At 41.0% G+C, this 16894-nt stretch overlaps 2 protein-coding genes across 2 annotated transcripts in view; one reads left to right on the plus strand and one right to left on the minus strand.

The window, feature by feature from the left end:
• Positions 1–1848: 1848 nt before the first annotated feature.
• FAM162B (family with sequence similarity 162 member B) lies at positions 1849–11658 on the plus strand. The gene is made up of 4 exons (XM_083433644.1): positions 1849–2162; positions 4443–4554; positions 9737–9845; positions 11357–11658. Exons 1-4 carry the CDS (start codon positions 1997–1999, stop codon positions 11453–11455), a joined length of 486 nt encoding a protein of 161 aa, XP_083289770.1. The 5' UTR covers positions 1849–1996; the 3' UTR covers positions 11456–11658.
• Positions 11659–12483: 825 nt separating this feature from the next.
• The window catches only part of KPNA5 (karyopherin subunit alpha 5), a 19319-nt gene continuing 14908 nt past the window's right edge, over positions 12484–16894 (minus strand). The window contains exons 14-15 of the mRNA XM_083433638.1: positions 13618–16373; positions 12484–13295 (exon numbers count right to left, since the gene is read on the minus strand). Of these exons, the coding sequence (XP_083289764.1) occupies positions 16186–16373 (188 nt within the window). The 3' untranslated portion in view covers positions 12484–13295; positions 13618–16185. The remainder of the gene's footprint in view (positions 13296–13617; positions 16374–16894) is intronic.

Below are 16894 nucleotides of genomic sequence, written 5' to 3' on the forward strand. Positions count from 1 at the left end.
ATTATTATTATGATTCTCTGTGGCAGCCCCTAGGTTGTGGAACTCCCTTCCCACAGAGGTGTACTTAGCACTTCCATTATACAGGTTTCAGCAAATGCTGAAGACACACTTCTTTACTCTGTCCTTTGACACCCAAGGTGTGTATTTTAAGGACCCACCCTATTTTTGTGATTGTGTTTTTGAATTGTAAGCTTTTAACCTGTTCTAAACTGTACCTGCCCGGGGACCTTCGTACTCTAAGGGTGAGTAATAAAACAACAATATTTAAGAACAGCTCCACAAAATCACAAGATGTGTTAAATACTGCCTCCTCGTGGCCAGAGTTTGTAGATACAGCTATTTGGGTGCGAACTGCAACTTGAAGTAATGTTGCCACACTCGGCGACAGTCCTTTCCCCCTATTCCGCTGCTGGCACACTTGATCCAGACACCAGATGTCTGATTAAGTCTATACCTGGTACAATATAATGTCAGTCTTCTGCCACAAGAGTTCCCCACACGCACGCCAAAAGATATTATTCACTTTTAGCTTGGAAGTAGGATATCCTTATATCACCTCTATAAATGAGTAGCTCTGAAGTCCTTCTGGTATGCACTGTGGAAACTGAGTACGTCAACCCATGCATTGTCTTCACACTCTCAAGATTGTTGCTTCTCCAGAAGGGAAGCCTCGTTTTCTTTTCTAAAGAGACCGAGCCTGTGCGGTCTCTTTCTGTGCTGCTGCTTATCAAAGTCATGTGAGAGAGAGCATCATTGTGGCTGGGCAGTCCCCAAAACTGTGCCTGTCCCTCCCACTCCACACCCCCAGTGTTGCAGTAAAAGTCAGTTGCCAGTCTGACAGGCTTTTGTACATGGAGTGTGGAAACATCACCTCCTATTTCACCCTAGGAAACAAAAAATGACTTGAGCCATCCCTGAATGCAGACACATATCACTATCGTGTTTGTGGGGGACCTCCCTGAACCCAAGAAATTAATAAATGGTAGAGTTTTGATTATTTGGGACGTAAATGAAAATATAATATCACCTTAAACTAGGGACAGACAAATTTATCAACACCAGAATCTCCCATTTTTTCCAATCTAAAGTTCAGTTCCCCACACTTTCACACCAGCTTGCAATTTTTTTTAAAAAAAGTCCTCAGGTTAGTGCTATTTTCTTCTAATATGAGCATGTTTACATTTCTTTTACATAATAGCAATATTTTGCAAAGCAATTTCCTCTATTTGAACACATTTATGCATTTTATTTTTTATTTTTTTAAAAATGTGCATTCTTATGCACCATTTACTCTAATATATGTACTTTGCACATATTACTCACCTGGAGAACTGGACTGCAAAATTCAGAGAAGTGCAAATTTCGAAGGATGGCTGCTGTTTTGGTTCATGTAGTGTTTTGGAAGGTGCAAATTCAGTAAGTTTGCCTTTAAATGCAAGCTAAATCAAATCTTTCTCCCACCCCCCGCAGAAGGCCTCAGGCTTAATTCTGGCATCTACAGGTAGAGCTTAGAGAATTCATTGTCTGAATCCCTGGAAAGAAACTGACAGTCAGAGTAGACCGTAATGAGCTAGAACAATTAACAGTCTCTGTAGCAAACAGTTTCCTATGTTCCCCAAAATACTGTATTAAAATACAAAATAACCCCACTAATTTAAATGCAACAAAGACAATAAAATGTAGCATCAACCTTGTTTTCTAGCGAAGGTTAGGGAAACCTGGAAAGAGATCCCTTTTTAATTTTCATTTGGAACATGGAGAAACACAGGAAAAGAGGAGGAGGAGGAGGGGAGGAAAGGTTGGCAAATGATCAAGGCGACTGGAAAACGCTTCTGCTGTTCCCAGGCATGGAGAGGCGGTTCCAGAGATGATAAAGGCAGATGCTGAGGAGTTGGATGTCATTTCTGGGTTGTTGTTTTTTGCAGCTTGGACACTACTCGTGGGAAGCAAAGGGTTTGCTTGATTTCCTTCTTCACTCAAACGGGCTGCCCTCGCAATGCTGGCTGCAAGTGGGACCCGCATCCGCGTCCAGTTTGGGCGGCTCCTGGCAGAAGCGGGGCAACTCAGTGCTCCTGTGCGCCGGCCTCTAGGACCAGGGCTCCTGGGCTCCACAGCATTGTCCTGCACGGATCAGAACAGAAGCTCGGGGGCAACGGGTTCAAGTGAGTAGCTGGCAAGGACTGTTAACGCACCACCCTCCAGTTTGATTTTGAGATCCCATCAGTCGTGCAGTTAGACGATTTTAGGCTCTGACCTTAATGGCAGCCCTGAGGAGAGGGAGGTCTGCCAGCAACACTCTCCAGTATCTGCTGCTCAAGATGGCTCCCTCATCTTGTCTAATGGCAGGGCTGGCCCTGATGTGTTGCCTAAAAGTGCACTGGAAGAAAGAGGGAGACAGGATTCTATTGATCCTTGTGGGAATTCTCTGTGTGCAGGTGCAGATTCTCTCTCTCTCTCTCTCTCTCTCTCTCTCTCTCTCTCTCTCTCTCACACACACACACACACACACACACACAGAGAGAGAGAGAGAGTTATGGTTGATTTTAATACAGTGGTACCTCGGGTTACATACACTTCAGGTTACAGACGCTTCAGGTTGCAGACTCCGCTAACCCAGAAATAGTACCTCGGGTTAAGAACTTTGCTTCAGGATGAGAACAGAAATCGTGTGGTGGTGGCATAGCGGCAGCAGGAGGCCCCATTAGCTAAAGTGGTGCTTCAGATTAAGAACAATTTCATGTTAAGAACAGACCTCCAGAACGAATTAAGTTCTTAACCCGAGGTACCACTGTATTTATTACATCCGAATTAGAGTTCTTTGTATTTATTGACTTGAAAAGCTTTGCTTCAGTTACTGTGCCTAGCTCAGTTGCAATGATGGTTTAAACCTTTTTTGGGGTTGAATGTTTTGACCTGGCATAAGCAGCACCCCACTATAAGCATACAGAGTATATCTGGGGGTTTTTATTTCAAATATATATATATATCCTGCCTTTTTCCAAAAATGATTCAAGGTGACTTACAATGCGCATACACACACAAATCAACATTTCTAAAACCAACCTGCAAAGACCAACAACAATACAGAAAAATTGAATCTATAGTGGATTGAATTTTACATTCATGCCTATTCATATATATGCATGGGAATATTTGGATCTTGTTTTTGATCCAAAGCATCTAACTGTGTGTGTGTGTGTGTGCGTTTGTGTGTGTGTGTGTTTGTTTTGCACCAAATGCATAATGAAATACAGTGGTACCTCGGGTTAAGTACTTTCTGTTCTCATCCTGAGGTAAAGTTCTTAATCCAAGGTACTACTTCTGGGTTAGCGGAGTCTGTAACCCAAGGTGTTTGTAACCCGAGGTACCACTGTAACTAAACTGAGCTACTCCAAAATGATTGAACAGGAAGCAGTAGCAACAACAAAGAAACCAGCAGCAGGGAGAGGCGAATGATCTGGCAGAGCAAGCTGGAAAGGGCATTTGTTCAACATGTCCGACCCTACCATTAGGCAGCGTGAAGAAGGTGCCTCTGGCACAAAAGGGGTAGCAAGCAGTGGGAGAGATGTTATAGGCCAGAGCAGCTTGCCCTATGCCAACCTGCTGGTTTCAGATACAGTGGAGGGCACTGCCCCATTTACAGTGCTGCAGTACGATTCAGCTGCCAGTCCAGCTGGCTTTTGTAATTGAATGGAGGAAAGGTGTCATTTTATCCTTTGTCCTAGGCTGGTTTCAAGCTCAGAGGGCCCAATGCCATTTTTCTAAAAAATTATTACCCTTACTTGTAGTGAAGACAAAGAGCAAGGGGAAAAGGATGATATTCCTCTAGGACAGTGGTGTTCAAACTTTTTTCAAAGAGGGCCAGATTTGATGAAGTGAAGGGCCATGGGGGCCAGCCAAGGGACCAACCAAAGTTATTGACCTTTTTTTAGGATTGAAGTTGTTCAGCTTTTTTTAGTATCCCGAAGTTGTTTAGCTTTTGGAGTTTTTGAGGTTTTTTCAGGATTTTACCCCAGGAAATAAACTGCCATGGGGGGGGGGGCAACTTAGGCCCCTGAAACAGACTTTGGACATGCCTGCTCTAGGAATAGATTTCAAAGCCTTGAGGACACTCAGAACAGGCCTCTAGAGTGGGAGGAAAGGAGACCATAACACAGAAACAGAGCTCATGCATACAGGAGCTCTCAGGTTCCTTCCTGACTTTTCCAATTAAAAGCATCAAGTAGAAAGTGAGGCTTGATTTGGCCCAAAATAAATCAGACTTTTTGCAATAAGGAAAGTGATGGGGAAAGGACCCTGCAAACAAGTCAGGATGAATGCTCCACACAGAGGTTGTTTGGAAGCGGCTGAAATCTGTCTGTCTGTCTGAGAATAGACATTTATTTCCTTACACTTTCCATGGCTGTGATTTGACATGATGTTCTGTCTACTGGATCTTGAAGCCGAGAAGGTGTACAAAGTGCCTGGCGGACACAAACCCTCAACATTTGACAAGAAAATCCTCCTGTGGACTGGACGCTTCAGGAAGGAAGATGAAATTCCTCCAAGGATCCCGTATGTACTTCATTTTATTCAACCACTAGAAACACTACGCTGAGGAAAAACTACTGCCATATTTTAGAAGTACACAATCCTTTAGTGGAAGGGAGGACAGGGGAGAATGGAAGACTTTTGAAAAAAATAAAACTATCCATCTAGCTCAAGAATAGTCGACATGGTTTTCTCCAGATGTTGTTGGACTACAACTTCCATCATCCCTGACCATTGGCCATGCTTCTGGGACTGATGGCATTGGGAGTCCAACAACATCTGGCAGGTCACAGGTTCCCTACCCCAATCTCCTTGTTCTGTAAGATGAACCTTGCAACCAAAACATACACCATATAGATCAAAAATAATTGCTGGCTTCCATCATTGAGTTGCATTAACTTTCACAGATATCCACTCACCTATGTTCTTACAGCAAAAGTCAGGCAATGGGAGTGTGACACTTGACTATCTCATGGTTTGCCAAACTAGTGCTCCATGGAGCTATTCCCATCAGGGTGGACCTTAGTAATATGCCTCCCTGAGCAAGGCCTACATTTGATGTCTTCTTTCCAGTCCTCATTGTGCTGGGGTTTGGGGAAGGAGGCGTAAGGGCTCTGAAAGGGTCCTATACCCCTCCCACCTCCTTCCCAATGCTTCTCTTGCTTTGGGAAGGAGACAGGAGGACTCTAGGACTCTGTCAGAGCCCTCAAGCCTCCGTCCTGAGGCTGGGCAAGTGTTTATTTACCTGGCTTTGAGAAGGTGCCCTCCTCGGCAGGCAGTTGTGTGCCTAGTTCCACTGCACCACTCTATCCGCATCTTACTCCCTTAATCCCTGATTATTGGCCATGCCAGTTGGAGCGATGGGATGTGAGCTGCTAGTGATCTACAAATAGGCTTAATCCTACCAATATTTTCCATTAGGAAAATTTAAATTTTAGTTGAAGAAAACCAGGATATGGCCTTAAGGATTTTGAAGCTTAGCTTATCGCACATACAAGATGACATTTTTATTTTGCTTAGGGGCATGGGGGAAATCTGAAACGCAAACTGTGATCAAAAGCGGATGGTGTCCGTATTTGTTTATCAATTGCATGAACAATGTGTTCTTGTCATCTCCACATTGGACTGCGAGGTTCATATTCCACTTAAAGGTCAGAAAGGAAATGAGGAAGAATGTGTGTCAGAACATGTTTTATTGCCCTCTGTAAAAATGGCAACTTTGATCACAAACACACACTTATGTGAATGTTTAGGCTTACTAACTCATGGTTTGTTCTCTTTCAAGCACCATGCATGTTGACTGTGACACACACACAGTAATAAAAAATAATGGCTTTGCATATCAGCAGGCTTAAACAATATATGTAAGTGAGATATGGGTATGGGGCAGTTTAGCATCAGACATGCACTAATGCACAGCTGAACTACACAGTCGACTTGATTTTTTTCAGCCTGAATTCTACATTGTTTACATGCCTGACATGCAAGTAAGGGCCAGACTAGATGTTGCAATGGAGTACTGCTGTCGCCCCAAATGGCTATTGCATATCTCACTTTCCTCTCTAGTCTCTGTACAGTGGTACAGAGTTGGGTTACATACACTTCAGGTTACATACGCTTCAGGTTATAGACTCCGCTAACCCAGAAATAGTGCTTCAGGTTAAGAACTTTGCTTCAGGATGAGAACAGAAGTCGTGCGGTGGTGGCACGGCAGCAGCGGGAGGCCCCATTAGCTAAAGTGGTGCTTCAGGTTAAGAACAGTTTTAGGTTAAGAACGGACCTCCAGAATGAATTAAGTACGTAACCAGAGGTACCACTGTACTTCTTGCATGATGTTACAACTTTCTGTGTTTCCCTGCGCCATTATGACACAAAGTAAGTTCTACTGGACGTTGTGGAGTGGGTATTGGATGCATGGTGACCATTTTTAGTGCCAGCCATATGCTTATCATAGCGTCTAGGTTAACCTTGAGCACAGGGATGGGGGTGAAATTTGATTCTTGTTGCATTTAAAAGCGAACCTACTTAATTCTCACTTCCCAAACAACTTGTGGACCAAAACAAGCCATCTTTCATATCCAAATTTCTTCCAATTCTGCAATGCAGGTCTCCATCTAAGCAATGTGTACCAAAATGCACCTATGTGAGGAAAGTGTGCATAAAAATGCACATTATATATTAGCCAAAATAACATACAAAAAATGTCTTCTATTGCTTGGAAAACTGTGCATAAAATTGTATTAGAAGTGTGTTTATTAGGAGAAATTTGCAGTAAAATGCGGATGGATTTTCAAGAGAACTTTTTTTTTTAATTTGAAAAGTAAACCAATGTAGAAATGTGGAGAACTGAAGATCTGAGAAGTTAAAAATGGAGAGAAACTGGTTCAGCCATCCCTCATTGAGCCACAGAACGATGAGATATTTCTTGCAATAACTGTCCTGGTGTCTCCTCAATTTCATGAGCAGTGGCAGGACTTTCCCATATTCCTGCAACTCCTAGGTTATGCAAAGCAAGGTACTACCTAAGTGCTGACTCAGCCCTTCTTAAATTTTATCCATGTGTTCTTGATTTCTGGGAAGCACTACAAGTGTCTTTAGCTGAATGCATTTACAGTCCCCTTTCAGACTTCACTCAGCGCATCAAGGATGGGCCTGGTGGGTGGCAGGATGGGAATACATGGCCCTTCAGCCCCTTCTCAGATAGAATTTAAGGCTACAAGCTTTCTCTGTTACCATCGCTTCAGAGCAGCTGCAGCCACAGCAGCAAAAGATGTGGCCTGCTTGCAGAATCATAACAGCAATGGCCAATGCCAGGCAAACAACTCAAAGGCTTGCATTTCCCTGTTCTACATGTGGCCGAGAAGACTGAGGATGAAATAACAGTTCTAGGGCATTTTTTCGTGTACACTCATCTACTCCCACATTCATTTCCTTGAAAAAATCATTGTTTCTATCCTGTTGAAATACAAGCATTTGATAAGCTAAATGTAACATTTTCTGCTGGCTGTTCATCCCTGTCACCACAGAAAAGCACTGTGCTTTTTATCTGTTTGTGTTCCTGTTTGCATGAAGAGATCATCAGCTGTAACTTTCTGACCTTTAATAGCAAAGGATTGTTGTAGTGTGCAGCTTCCCATGGCTGTTTTTATGAAGGCAGGCAAATACTTTTGCAATGACAAATGGGTCTTATGTACTAACAGTATTACTCAAAATTACAACATTTATTTTAGGGTTGCAATTTTTAGGAAGACCCCAAAACTGTTGAGATTTTTAGACAAAACCCAAAGTTTTTTGTTGGTTTTTTTACAAAAACGCCAAAAAAACAAACAAACCCCAGGATTTTTCAATTGACTTGCCTAACATCCAGGACAAGGCACCAGGTGTCAATTCCACCTTTGAAATCCCAGTAATATCTGGGAAAATCAGGACGTATGGCAAACTTAATTTATTTACAGACTCTATAAGTGTCCCTTTTTCCCAGGCACATCAGGGCAGTGAGATGCAAATTAGGGTTTACTCTGAATAGGGCAAACATTGGCTACAGCCCTCCACTTCCAGTGCTCCTACCATTCTATAATATTCATAAGCTGTGACATTTCACTAGTTGGGATCCTGTTTGAATTTAATTTTTAATTTAATATTGGACCACTTTGAGCCCCTCCTCCCAAACAATTGGGGAGCCCCTGAAACTGTTAGATCATGCATTTAGGGAAAGATTACAGGGAATCGTAGTAATGTCTGTCTCTCTTGCTTTTTTTATGCCTCTGGTTTAAGGCACTGATCTGCCGCTTCAAAACAGTTCCAATTAGTGGGCCATGAAATAACAATTAGTTGATTTAACCCAACAAGTTCGTGCTTTGCTCCTCTCACGGCAAGTGACTTAGAGATTAATGGGTTTAATGGGCTGGCCTGTTTTTGATTTGTTCAATTCTAAATGCATTTAGTCCTTAATACTATGAAATCCATCTGCCCGCAGGTTTATCTACAGTCTTGTCTCCCCACACTGAGAAGAGAGGAGCTCTGAAGCTTCTTTCCCAATATTCAAGGCTGCTTTTGCAAGTGGTTTTTGTGTGTGTGTGTGAGGTATTATAATAACAAACATATTTTGTTTGTGATGCATTCACACAGGAATTGGGAAAAATTGGATTAGGTTTGTATTTAAAGCCAAACCTACCTAATTAGAGTTTTTCAAAGCAATACATGTTCCAAAATACATAGAAACATGCTTCAAAAATTTGCATTTCTTTTAATTTTGAAATCCAGTTCTCCAGCCAAATGCAGTAATGTGTACTGAAAGGTATAACCTAGGATTAAATATGCATATAAATGCATATATTACTGACAACCACCTACAAAAATGCAATACATTTGGGAGAACTGATCTGTAAAAATGTATGTTAGGTAAAATTGCATTTTAAAAATCTGTATGGCAAGAGAAATTCTCTCCAAGATGCTGATAAATTTTCACAAGAACTAAAAAAAAAAAAAAAAGTACACTAATATGGAAATGTGAACAACTAAACTTAAGATTGGAAAAATGAGAATCTGAAATGAACAGATCTGTCCATCACTAAGGGACGCTGCAGTTCCAAAAACATTATTGGGAATTCAGCATACATAAAACCACATCCACATTGATTTCAATCAATTAAGTCACTTTGAGACTTCTTTGTATAATGTGACAAAAATACATAAATACTCCTACTGATAATAATTATTCACAGGAGAAATTCAGTGAAAGCACAGAAGTCAGTGGTGTTCACTCCCAAGTAAGGCAGCAATCCTAACCAAACTTACTTGAGAGTAAGCTCCATTGAATTCAATAGGATCTACTTTCAGGTAGAAATGGTTAGGGTTCACAGCTCAGCAGATTATATCCAACAGGTGGAAAGAGGAAGGCAATTTTGAGCATTTTCCCTGCCCTCCCCCCCCCCCCATATTTGCTCTCACCCACATAACCAAATATGGCTTTAATTACAAATTACTAAAAAAGACCCCCAAAATTTAGTTCTTCTGTATCTTTTGTAGTATAAACAAAGCAATTAAAAACATTTCAGTATGTCACACATTAATTTAGTATTCCTTAGCCTTGGGTGCTCGTCCCTAGAAGTTGGAAGACAATTCCCATAATTGCTTGCCAAATTTGGGTGTCCAAGGTTGTTGAAGAACACTGCTCTAATTGGTTCCAACCCAATTTCTTTTGCAGGCCCGAGATGCTGGATGCTGCAAGGAACAAAGCCCGAGTAAAGGCCTGTTACATTATGATTGCCCTGACAATCATGGCTTGCTTTGCTGTGATTGCCTCTGCTAAAAGGGTATGTATTGTTCCATGGGAAACTTCTGGATTTTGATACAATTTTCTTTTTAAAATAGCAATTGTTAAATTGATTTCTGCCTAATGTTACAATGGCTTCACACTAAACAAAAAACACCTTTAAATAAACTAGAAATAAAGATCAAGAGAAGTAATAGAACTGTTCTCTTCTGCCTTGGTCAGACCACATCTGAAATACTGTGTCCAGTTCTGGGCACCAAAATTTAATATTGATGAGCTGGAATGTGTGTGGAGGAGAATGACCAAGATGATCAAGGGTCTGGAAACCAAGCCGTATGAGGAACGGGTGAGGGAGCTGGGTATGTTTAGCCTGGAGATGACTGTGATATGATAGCCATCTTCAAATATCTGAAGGGCTGATACATGGAAGATGGAGCAAGCTCCAGAGAGTAGGTCCCATGTCAGTGGATTCAAATTACAAGAAGAGAGATTCCAACTAAATGTCAGGTGATGGTCTCTCCCTTCACTGGGTGTTTTAAAACAGAGGCTGGATGGCCATCTGTCAGGAATTACTTAGCTGTGATTCCTCCATTGCAGGAGATTAGACAAGATGACCCTTCCAACTCCACAATGCTTTGATTCTGTGAAATATCTAGCCTGATTCTGTTTACTATCTGGGCCACAGTGTGACCATCAGACTTATTACTCCTGCACGTTTGTTCGGAACAAAGGCCAACTGCTGCAGCAGTTTGTTTCCAAGCCATTGCATTATGTTTTGGCACGAGGTATGTCAACGCTACTTAGGCTGGGCAGTCAACAGCAGTGCTCAAAATATTGCTGGGCAAAGGATTCATCTGCTGTCACGTCAGGAGTGAGGACAGTGGAGACTGGACCATTTGGTCAAAAGGGGCACTGGCCCATCAACCTTGGTCTGCTCTCTTCCAGTCCCCACCTGCCTGCCTCCTTACTTGTGTCTTAGTGTTGCCCCTTGTAGAATTCAGCAGGTGGGATGGAGGCAAAACTAGAATTTGTTGGCTCTTCCTCTCTCTTGCTCTGGCGCCACCTACTGTTGGGCTCCCAGCCTTCCACCCTACTAGTCCCAATGGGCACAAGTTACCCCTAGGTAGACAACCTACTGCTTTCAGATGTTGCTGCACTCCAGCTTTAATTCCCTTTCACTGTTGGCCATACTGTGTGACTGATGGGTATTAGAACATCATCTTGAAGGCACAGGATTGCTCTAGGTTATTGGGGCCACCGCTTGGTTTTCATGTATTATGTTTATACCCAATTCTTTCTCCAAGGAGCTTAGAGTAGCATGCAAACTCCACTCCTACAAGGGATTGGGTAGAGAGTGATTGCTCAAAGGGAGCTTCCTACTGGTTTGAACCTAGATCTCCCTTGTCCAACAGTATGCGCTCTTACAGGTCAAATTTCTGAGGGTGCTACGCTTGCAGTGCCAGCACATGGGGCACCCTATGTGGAGTAATGTCTATCTTTCAGCTGTTCCTTTCACTGTGCCACTATGAAGCGGATGCTCTACTTTTGCAGGCTGTTGAACGCCATGAATCCCTCACAAGCTGGAACTTAGCAAAGAAAGCCAAGTGGCGGGAAGAGGCTGCAACAAGAGCAGAGGAAAAGGCAAAATAAGAGTCATCTGCTCTTGAAACTGGGAACGAAGAAAACACACAAAATTGGCAAGTTAGCAAAAGATATACCCTCCAGGGGAAACGCTGAAGTTGAACACAACTTACTACTAACAACTTTCCTTCCCGCTTGTGAAACAAATACTGGGAGAAAGATAATAATTTTTTTTCTGCCACAAGTGAATAAATAAATCAAGTTCAGTCGAATGTTGGCTCTGAAAGGCTTCATCTGCTATTTTGCTTCTATTTGAATTTTTAAGGTCTTTGTAGTTAAAACTGAAAACACAGAATTCCATCAACCGTAACAGTGACTTTTCTGACTAAAATTCGTTACTCAACAAATTTTGTCCCAATGGAAAGTGTTGTCTTTCTGTCTGTTTCTTCCCTATACAGTGGACCTTGGGTTACAGATGCTTCAGGTTACAGACTCCACTAACCCAGAAATAGTACCTTGGGTTAAGAACTTTGCTTCAGGATGAGAACAGAAATTGTGCGGTGGCAGCGGGAGGCCCCATTACCTAAAGTGGTATCTCAGGTTAAGAACAGTTTCAGGTTAAGAACAGACCTCCAGAACAAATTAAGTTCTTAACCCAAGGTACCACTGTACATCTTGATGCCTCTTGAGATATCATTGCCAAACTTAGCATGAGGGCTGCCAGGGTGGGGGTGGCACTCTTCATTCATGTTTGACACCACCTGCCATTTTGAATCAAGATGGCAATTGAAGAATAAGGACTTTATAGGATTTGGTCCAAATGAATTTTACAAGATTTTCTCCTGTCCCATCTGATTTTCCCAATCCCAAGTGGCATAGTTAAAAACTTAGTAAATTAAAACTGTAATGGCTCTACATACCTACATATGACCGAGGGCAGGAAATATAGATAAACTTACTTCTGAATAACCATGCATTGGGTTTGGCTGTAAGCCTTCCAGTAGAGATTTCTAACAGTGCAGTACATGCTTCTGGTCTGAAAAGTTATTATAACTTATGAAGAAATACTGCAAGTTCTAAATTCAGAAGACACACACTGCCTTTGCAAAATACCTTTATTAGTTTTGTATTGTAGCATTTATAGTAGTAACATTCCCTAATATTGCATACTGTTCTTATTTGTAAGTTTGTTCAGTTAGAGCCTCTAGTGTGTCTTTAAAGATGCAGTATCAATCAAATTACAAATGAATGTTCAAAAACACAGTAACAATAATGACTAAGAACAACTCTTATTGGAGATGTGAATCTTTGTAGCATTTCATAATCTGTATTTTTTCAAATAAATTTGCAGGTTAATAAGTTAATAAGGTTCAAACAAATAAATCAATCTGGAATCAAATGTAAAAGTAATAATTATTTTCTGTTAAACAATCCAACTAATCATCATTTTCTAAATGTAAACCAATCATTGAATGAACACCCATTATTTCTTTACCACCCTTTTAAAAAGGCAATACTATAAATGTAATAGCAAAATGAATAAATTATTCAATGATAAAAGTGCAGGGACCCAAACACAAAACAGAACTCAGATATGGTTTTGTATCTGAAATAAATACTTGGCATGGTTGCATAGACTGAGGTCATGTCAAAATGAGGCATTTATGTGAGAATCACACAACCTGCACCAGGGAAACACTATAATGGTTTAATTATACAAATTCAAAAACCCCAAACCATTTTGGATTGACTACTAAATCCAGGAGACTACAGTTGCCACTCACACGTGTTCTGATAAAAGGTTTCACCTCCAACATCCCTCTATTAAGCATCAAGACTTCTCAGTTTCATGCATAAGAGTGAATTTGAAGTTAAACCAAACACTGGTATTTAAAAGATCCAAATTACACTTCCGGAGGCGGCGCGACCGGTAATGGCTGCCTTCTCCGAGTAAGGAGAAGGGAGCTCCGCTGTAAACGGGTCGTCCGCTACGGCGAAGCGGAGACCCATTTAGGAAAACCACAGGTGGCAGAAGCCTGTGGTCTCGGGACCCGGCGGGCGCCAGAAGCAGCCCCCAAAACGTTGAAGGGACCCCGTAAGGGGCTCCGGATCGCGGAGGGGGTAGCGGCGCTGTGGGTCGTTGCGCAAACAGCGAAGTGAAGCCGCGTTGCTGTTGCCGGTCAGCGCTGTCCTTTCTTCCTGCAACTTTTCTGAATTTTGGAAACTACAACCCGTGAGTAAATTTGGACATTGAAAACTTTCTGAAACTTTTGTCAACTTTCTGAAACTTTTTGAGAACTTTCTGAAACTTTTAAATATTTCTATTTCTTCTACGGTTTGTATAAAGTCTTGAGTCTGGCTCAGATGTAAATGTTTTGATGATATTATCTACTGAATTCTCCAATTAAGAGCAGGCACAACTGGCAATTTTTGTAATATAGCAAAACAATGGGATACCCTGTCAACCCTGAACATTTGTTGTTGTTTTTTAACATACTAGAGCAATTCTGATAATTTTATATTTTTTACTGACCACTTTCATTAACCTGTATTTGGAATGAATGATATAAGACACTCAGGACCAACATTTCCAGTTAAAACTATTAAAAAGGGGGACAAATTCACCCTTATATCAAGTGTTACCTGTTCAAAGCTACGAACAGAATTCATAGCTAGCTGCACAATTCTTCTCCCCATGATACATCTGATTTCCAGCAAGCATTCCTGCATTTCCCCCCTAGTTGTACCTCAGTATCTTTACATAAGCTACAGCTATTAATATTACAACACATCCACTGGCAACCTTTGACTCCATAACCCTTTAGAAGTAGATGTTGCTGCTACAATGCCTTTGTGAACCTGGCTACAGAGACCTGTGCGCATCACAGAAGGCCAGGCATGTATCTGTTACTGCACTTGCAGTTCTCACAACTATGGAGAGCAAAAGTCTCCCAGGGGATGGAGCAAGATGTATGTGAGATACTGAAGCGTCTAACAGCCGACCGGTACTCTGAGCTGCTTCACGCGGAAATTCCTCACAATACGCATCTGCCACTGAAGGGTAATTTTTCAATAGCTATGCAAGATGCATAAGCAACACAGCTGCTTTGTCTCCACCCAGCCTGGCTATGGCAGGTCCTTGCATTGATCATGCTCATAGGACTGGAACAGAAGACGGAAAGATCAAGATTTAAACTTTTAACACATGAATTTGTTTGCAGGTACCATATAAAGAGCCCCCTTAGATTTTGGAGTGCATCTATTTTTGCTTTTGTTTAACATTACACAATACTATGAAAAAAGGCAATCAACTGCAATTATATACAAGTTGTTTTATATACGTCACACAGAACAATACATTTGTGGTAAGCAAAATTAACCGGAGTCCTTTAATTGTGCTACCAAATAAATAAATAAATAAATATCCATGTGGATTCAAACCTAGCGACAAAATGGTCTCTGGGTCTGAATTTAGGTTATTTTTTAAACTGCCTGGCATCATATCATTTAAACACTTTGCATAAATTGTCAGAGAAATTTGCATACTCAAAACACCTACTTTCATATTTACAGTGAAACCGATCTTTATTTCAATTAACTGAAAAATATGTTCTCCCAATATAGCACTGCTGCAAACCGGAAATACTCTGACCGGTCTGTTGGTGGTGGTATTTTTTTAAAAAAACCTTCCCTAAAAAGTCGTATGAGATGCATTAGTGTATTTGGGTCAATGTAATACATGGACTGTGTATAACTAAATCATGTAATCATTGTTTCAAGAAAAGAGAATATTGCAGTTTCACACACTTTGGTAGCATTTAAGTTACAACGTGGAGTCTTCTATACAGAGAAGCCTTCCCTCATCCTCACAAGAACACAGAGGTCATTGCAAGGCAAACTAATTTTTAACCATTTTGTAATCAGGTTGCCAACTGACCAAAAACAGCCTAGCCTGCTCACGTGCCTTTTAACAGCAACTTGATGCACAAAAATCAGCAGGTAATACATTTCACAGCATGGGGGCATACATTATCCCACTGCCCATCTAGCTGCTGTTGAAGGAGCCAGCTGAACACTTGGCAAACCTATTTGCAATACCACTGAATAAATAAGAGGAAGAGGGAATTTTGCTGACATGGCTAGGTAAGGGCTATATAAATTACAAAGCTACCATCCCTTTTCACATAGCAGAGAAACCATTTTTTTCCTACATTGTAAGGTTATGTCATGTAACCAGCAGTGCACCCCAGTAAGTGTTATGCTTTTAAATATAAATATATTTCATCAGTTTATCACAAAGTATCACGCATAAAACTATATTTCCCACTATTTAAATAAATAATGTTCACATTCTAAGCTTAGCTTTTACTAGGAGCTCATATATACATCAGTTCTGAAACATCTTTCTTGCTCCAACGCAAAGAGGTAGATTTAGTGTAGATTGGGCATGTGAACCCTACAGCCAAAATTTAAAGTATCAACAGCTGTTTATGCGCAATTTTGCCTTTTTAACAACTGCTTGAAAACTCAGCATCAGTTTCCAATGTCTTACTGAGGTCACTATTCAAGCCTTATTCTAAACTTTCAGCTGTGATTAGTCGGTTTTTCTGCACGTAAGACAATGGAAACATATACATATAAAAAAGAATGAAACAAAACTTGTGTCTGACACAAAAACACATAACTGCACGAGTTTGCTTCTTCATCCGTCTCCAGCAAAACATTTCCAGCTTTCCTGTCTTTGGCCCGCAAATGGAGGCTACCATGATGAGCTACTGATTTTGCTTTAAACTGAATGGTTACAACTGGAATCCCTCCATTGGAGCTTCCTGCTGCTGGAACAAAAACTGCTGTTCATTTTCATCCACTGGTGGTACAATATTGGCATCCTCTTCTTCCACACCAAAGTAATGTTCAATAAGATCAAAAGCTTTTTGGTAGATCTCTTGGTTTTCATGACTTTGAAGAATTTCAATTTTATCTAGTCCTAAATTTGAGAGAGAGAGAGAGAGAGAGCGCACACATGTGGTTTAAGATGTACATACTTTCTTAAACAGCTAAATAAACTGGCCATAATATGTGAGGATCATGTGAGTAGGCTGCAAAGAGGAAACACTAAATTCTAAACGCATCTGTAATATTTACTGAACCTAAGGCTTCAATCTACAATAGTTACTCCAAAATAATCTCACTAATTTAGACTACTTGAAATGTGCTTGTTACGGACTGCAGGCAGCACGCATGCCCCCTTGCATACAAAATAGTATTTCTCTCAAATATCTACCTAGTAGGCAAGAAGTGAGAAATACACAGATCAGTGGTTGCTTACATAGAGAAAACAATATACAGTTACACCCAGTGGGTGATCTCCAATGAAATCATACTCAGAGCGGAGCCCTCAAAACCTTCAATTTCAATGGGTCTACTCTAGAGTATGACTAACACTGAGCATAACCCACTAAACAAAATCCTCAGTTTGAAATGTTACTGCACTCAGTGCATTATAAT

The sequence above is a fragment of the Podarcis tiliguerta genome, assembly GCF_965153285.1.
Source record: "Podarcis tiliguerta genome assembly, chromosome: 3".
Classification (NCBI taxonomy): Eukaryota; Metazoa; Chordata; class Lepidosauria; order Squamata; family Lacertidae; genus Podarcis; species Podarcis tiliguerta.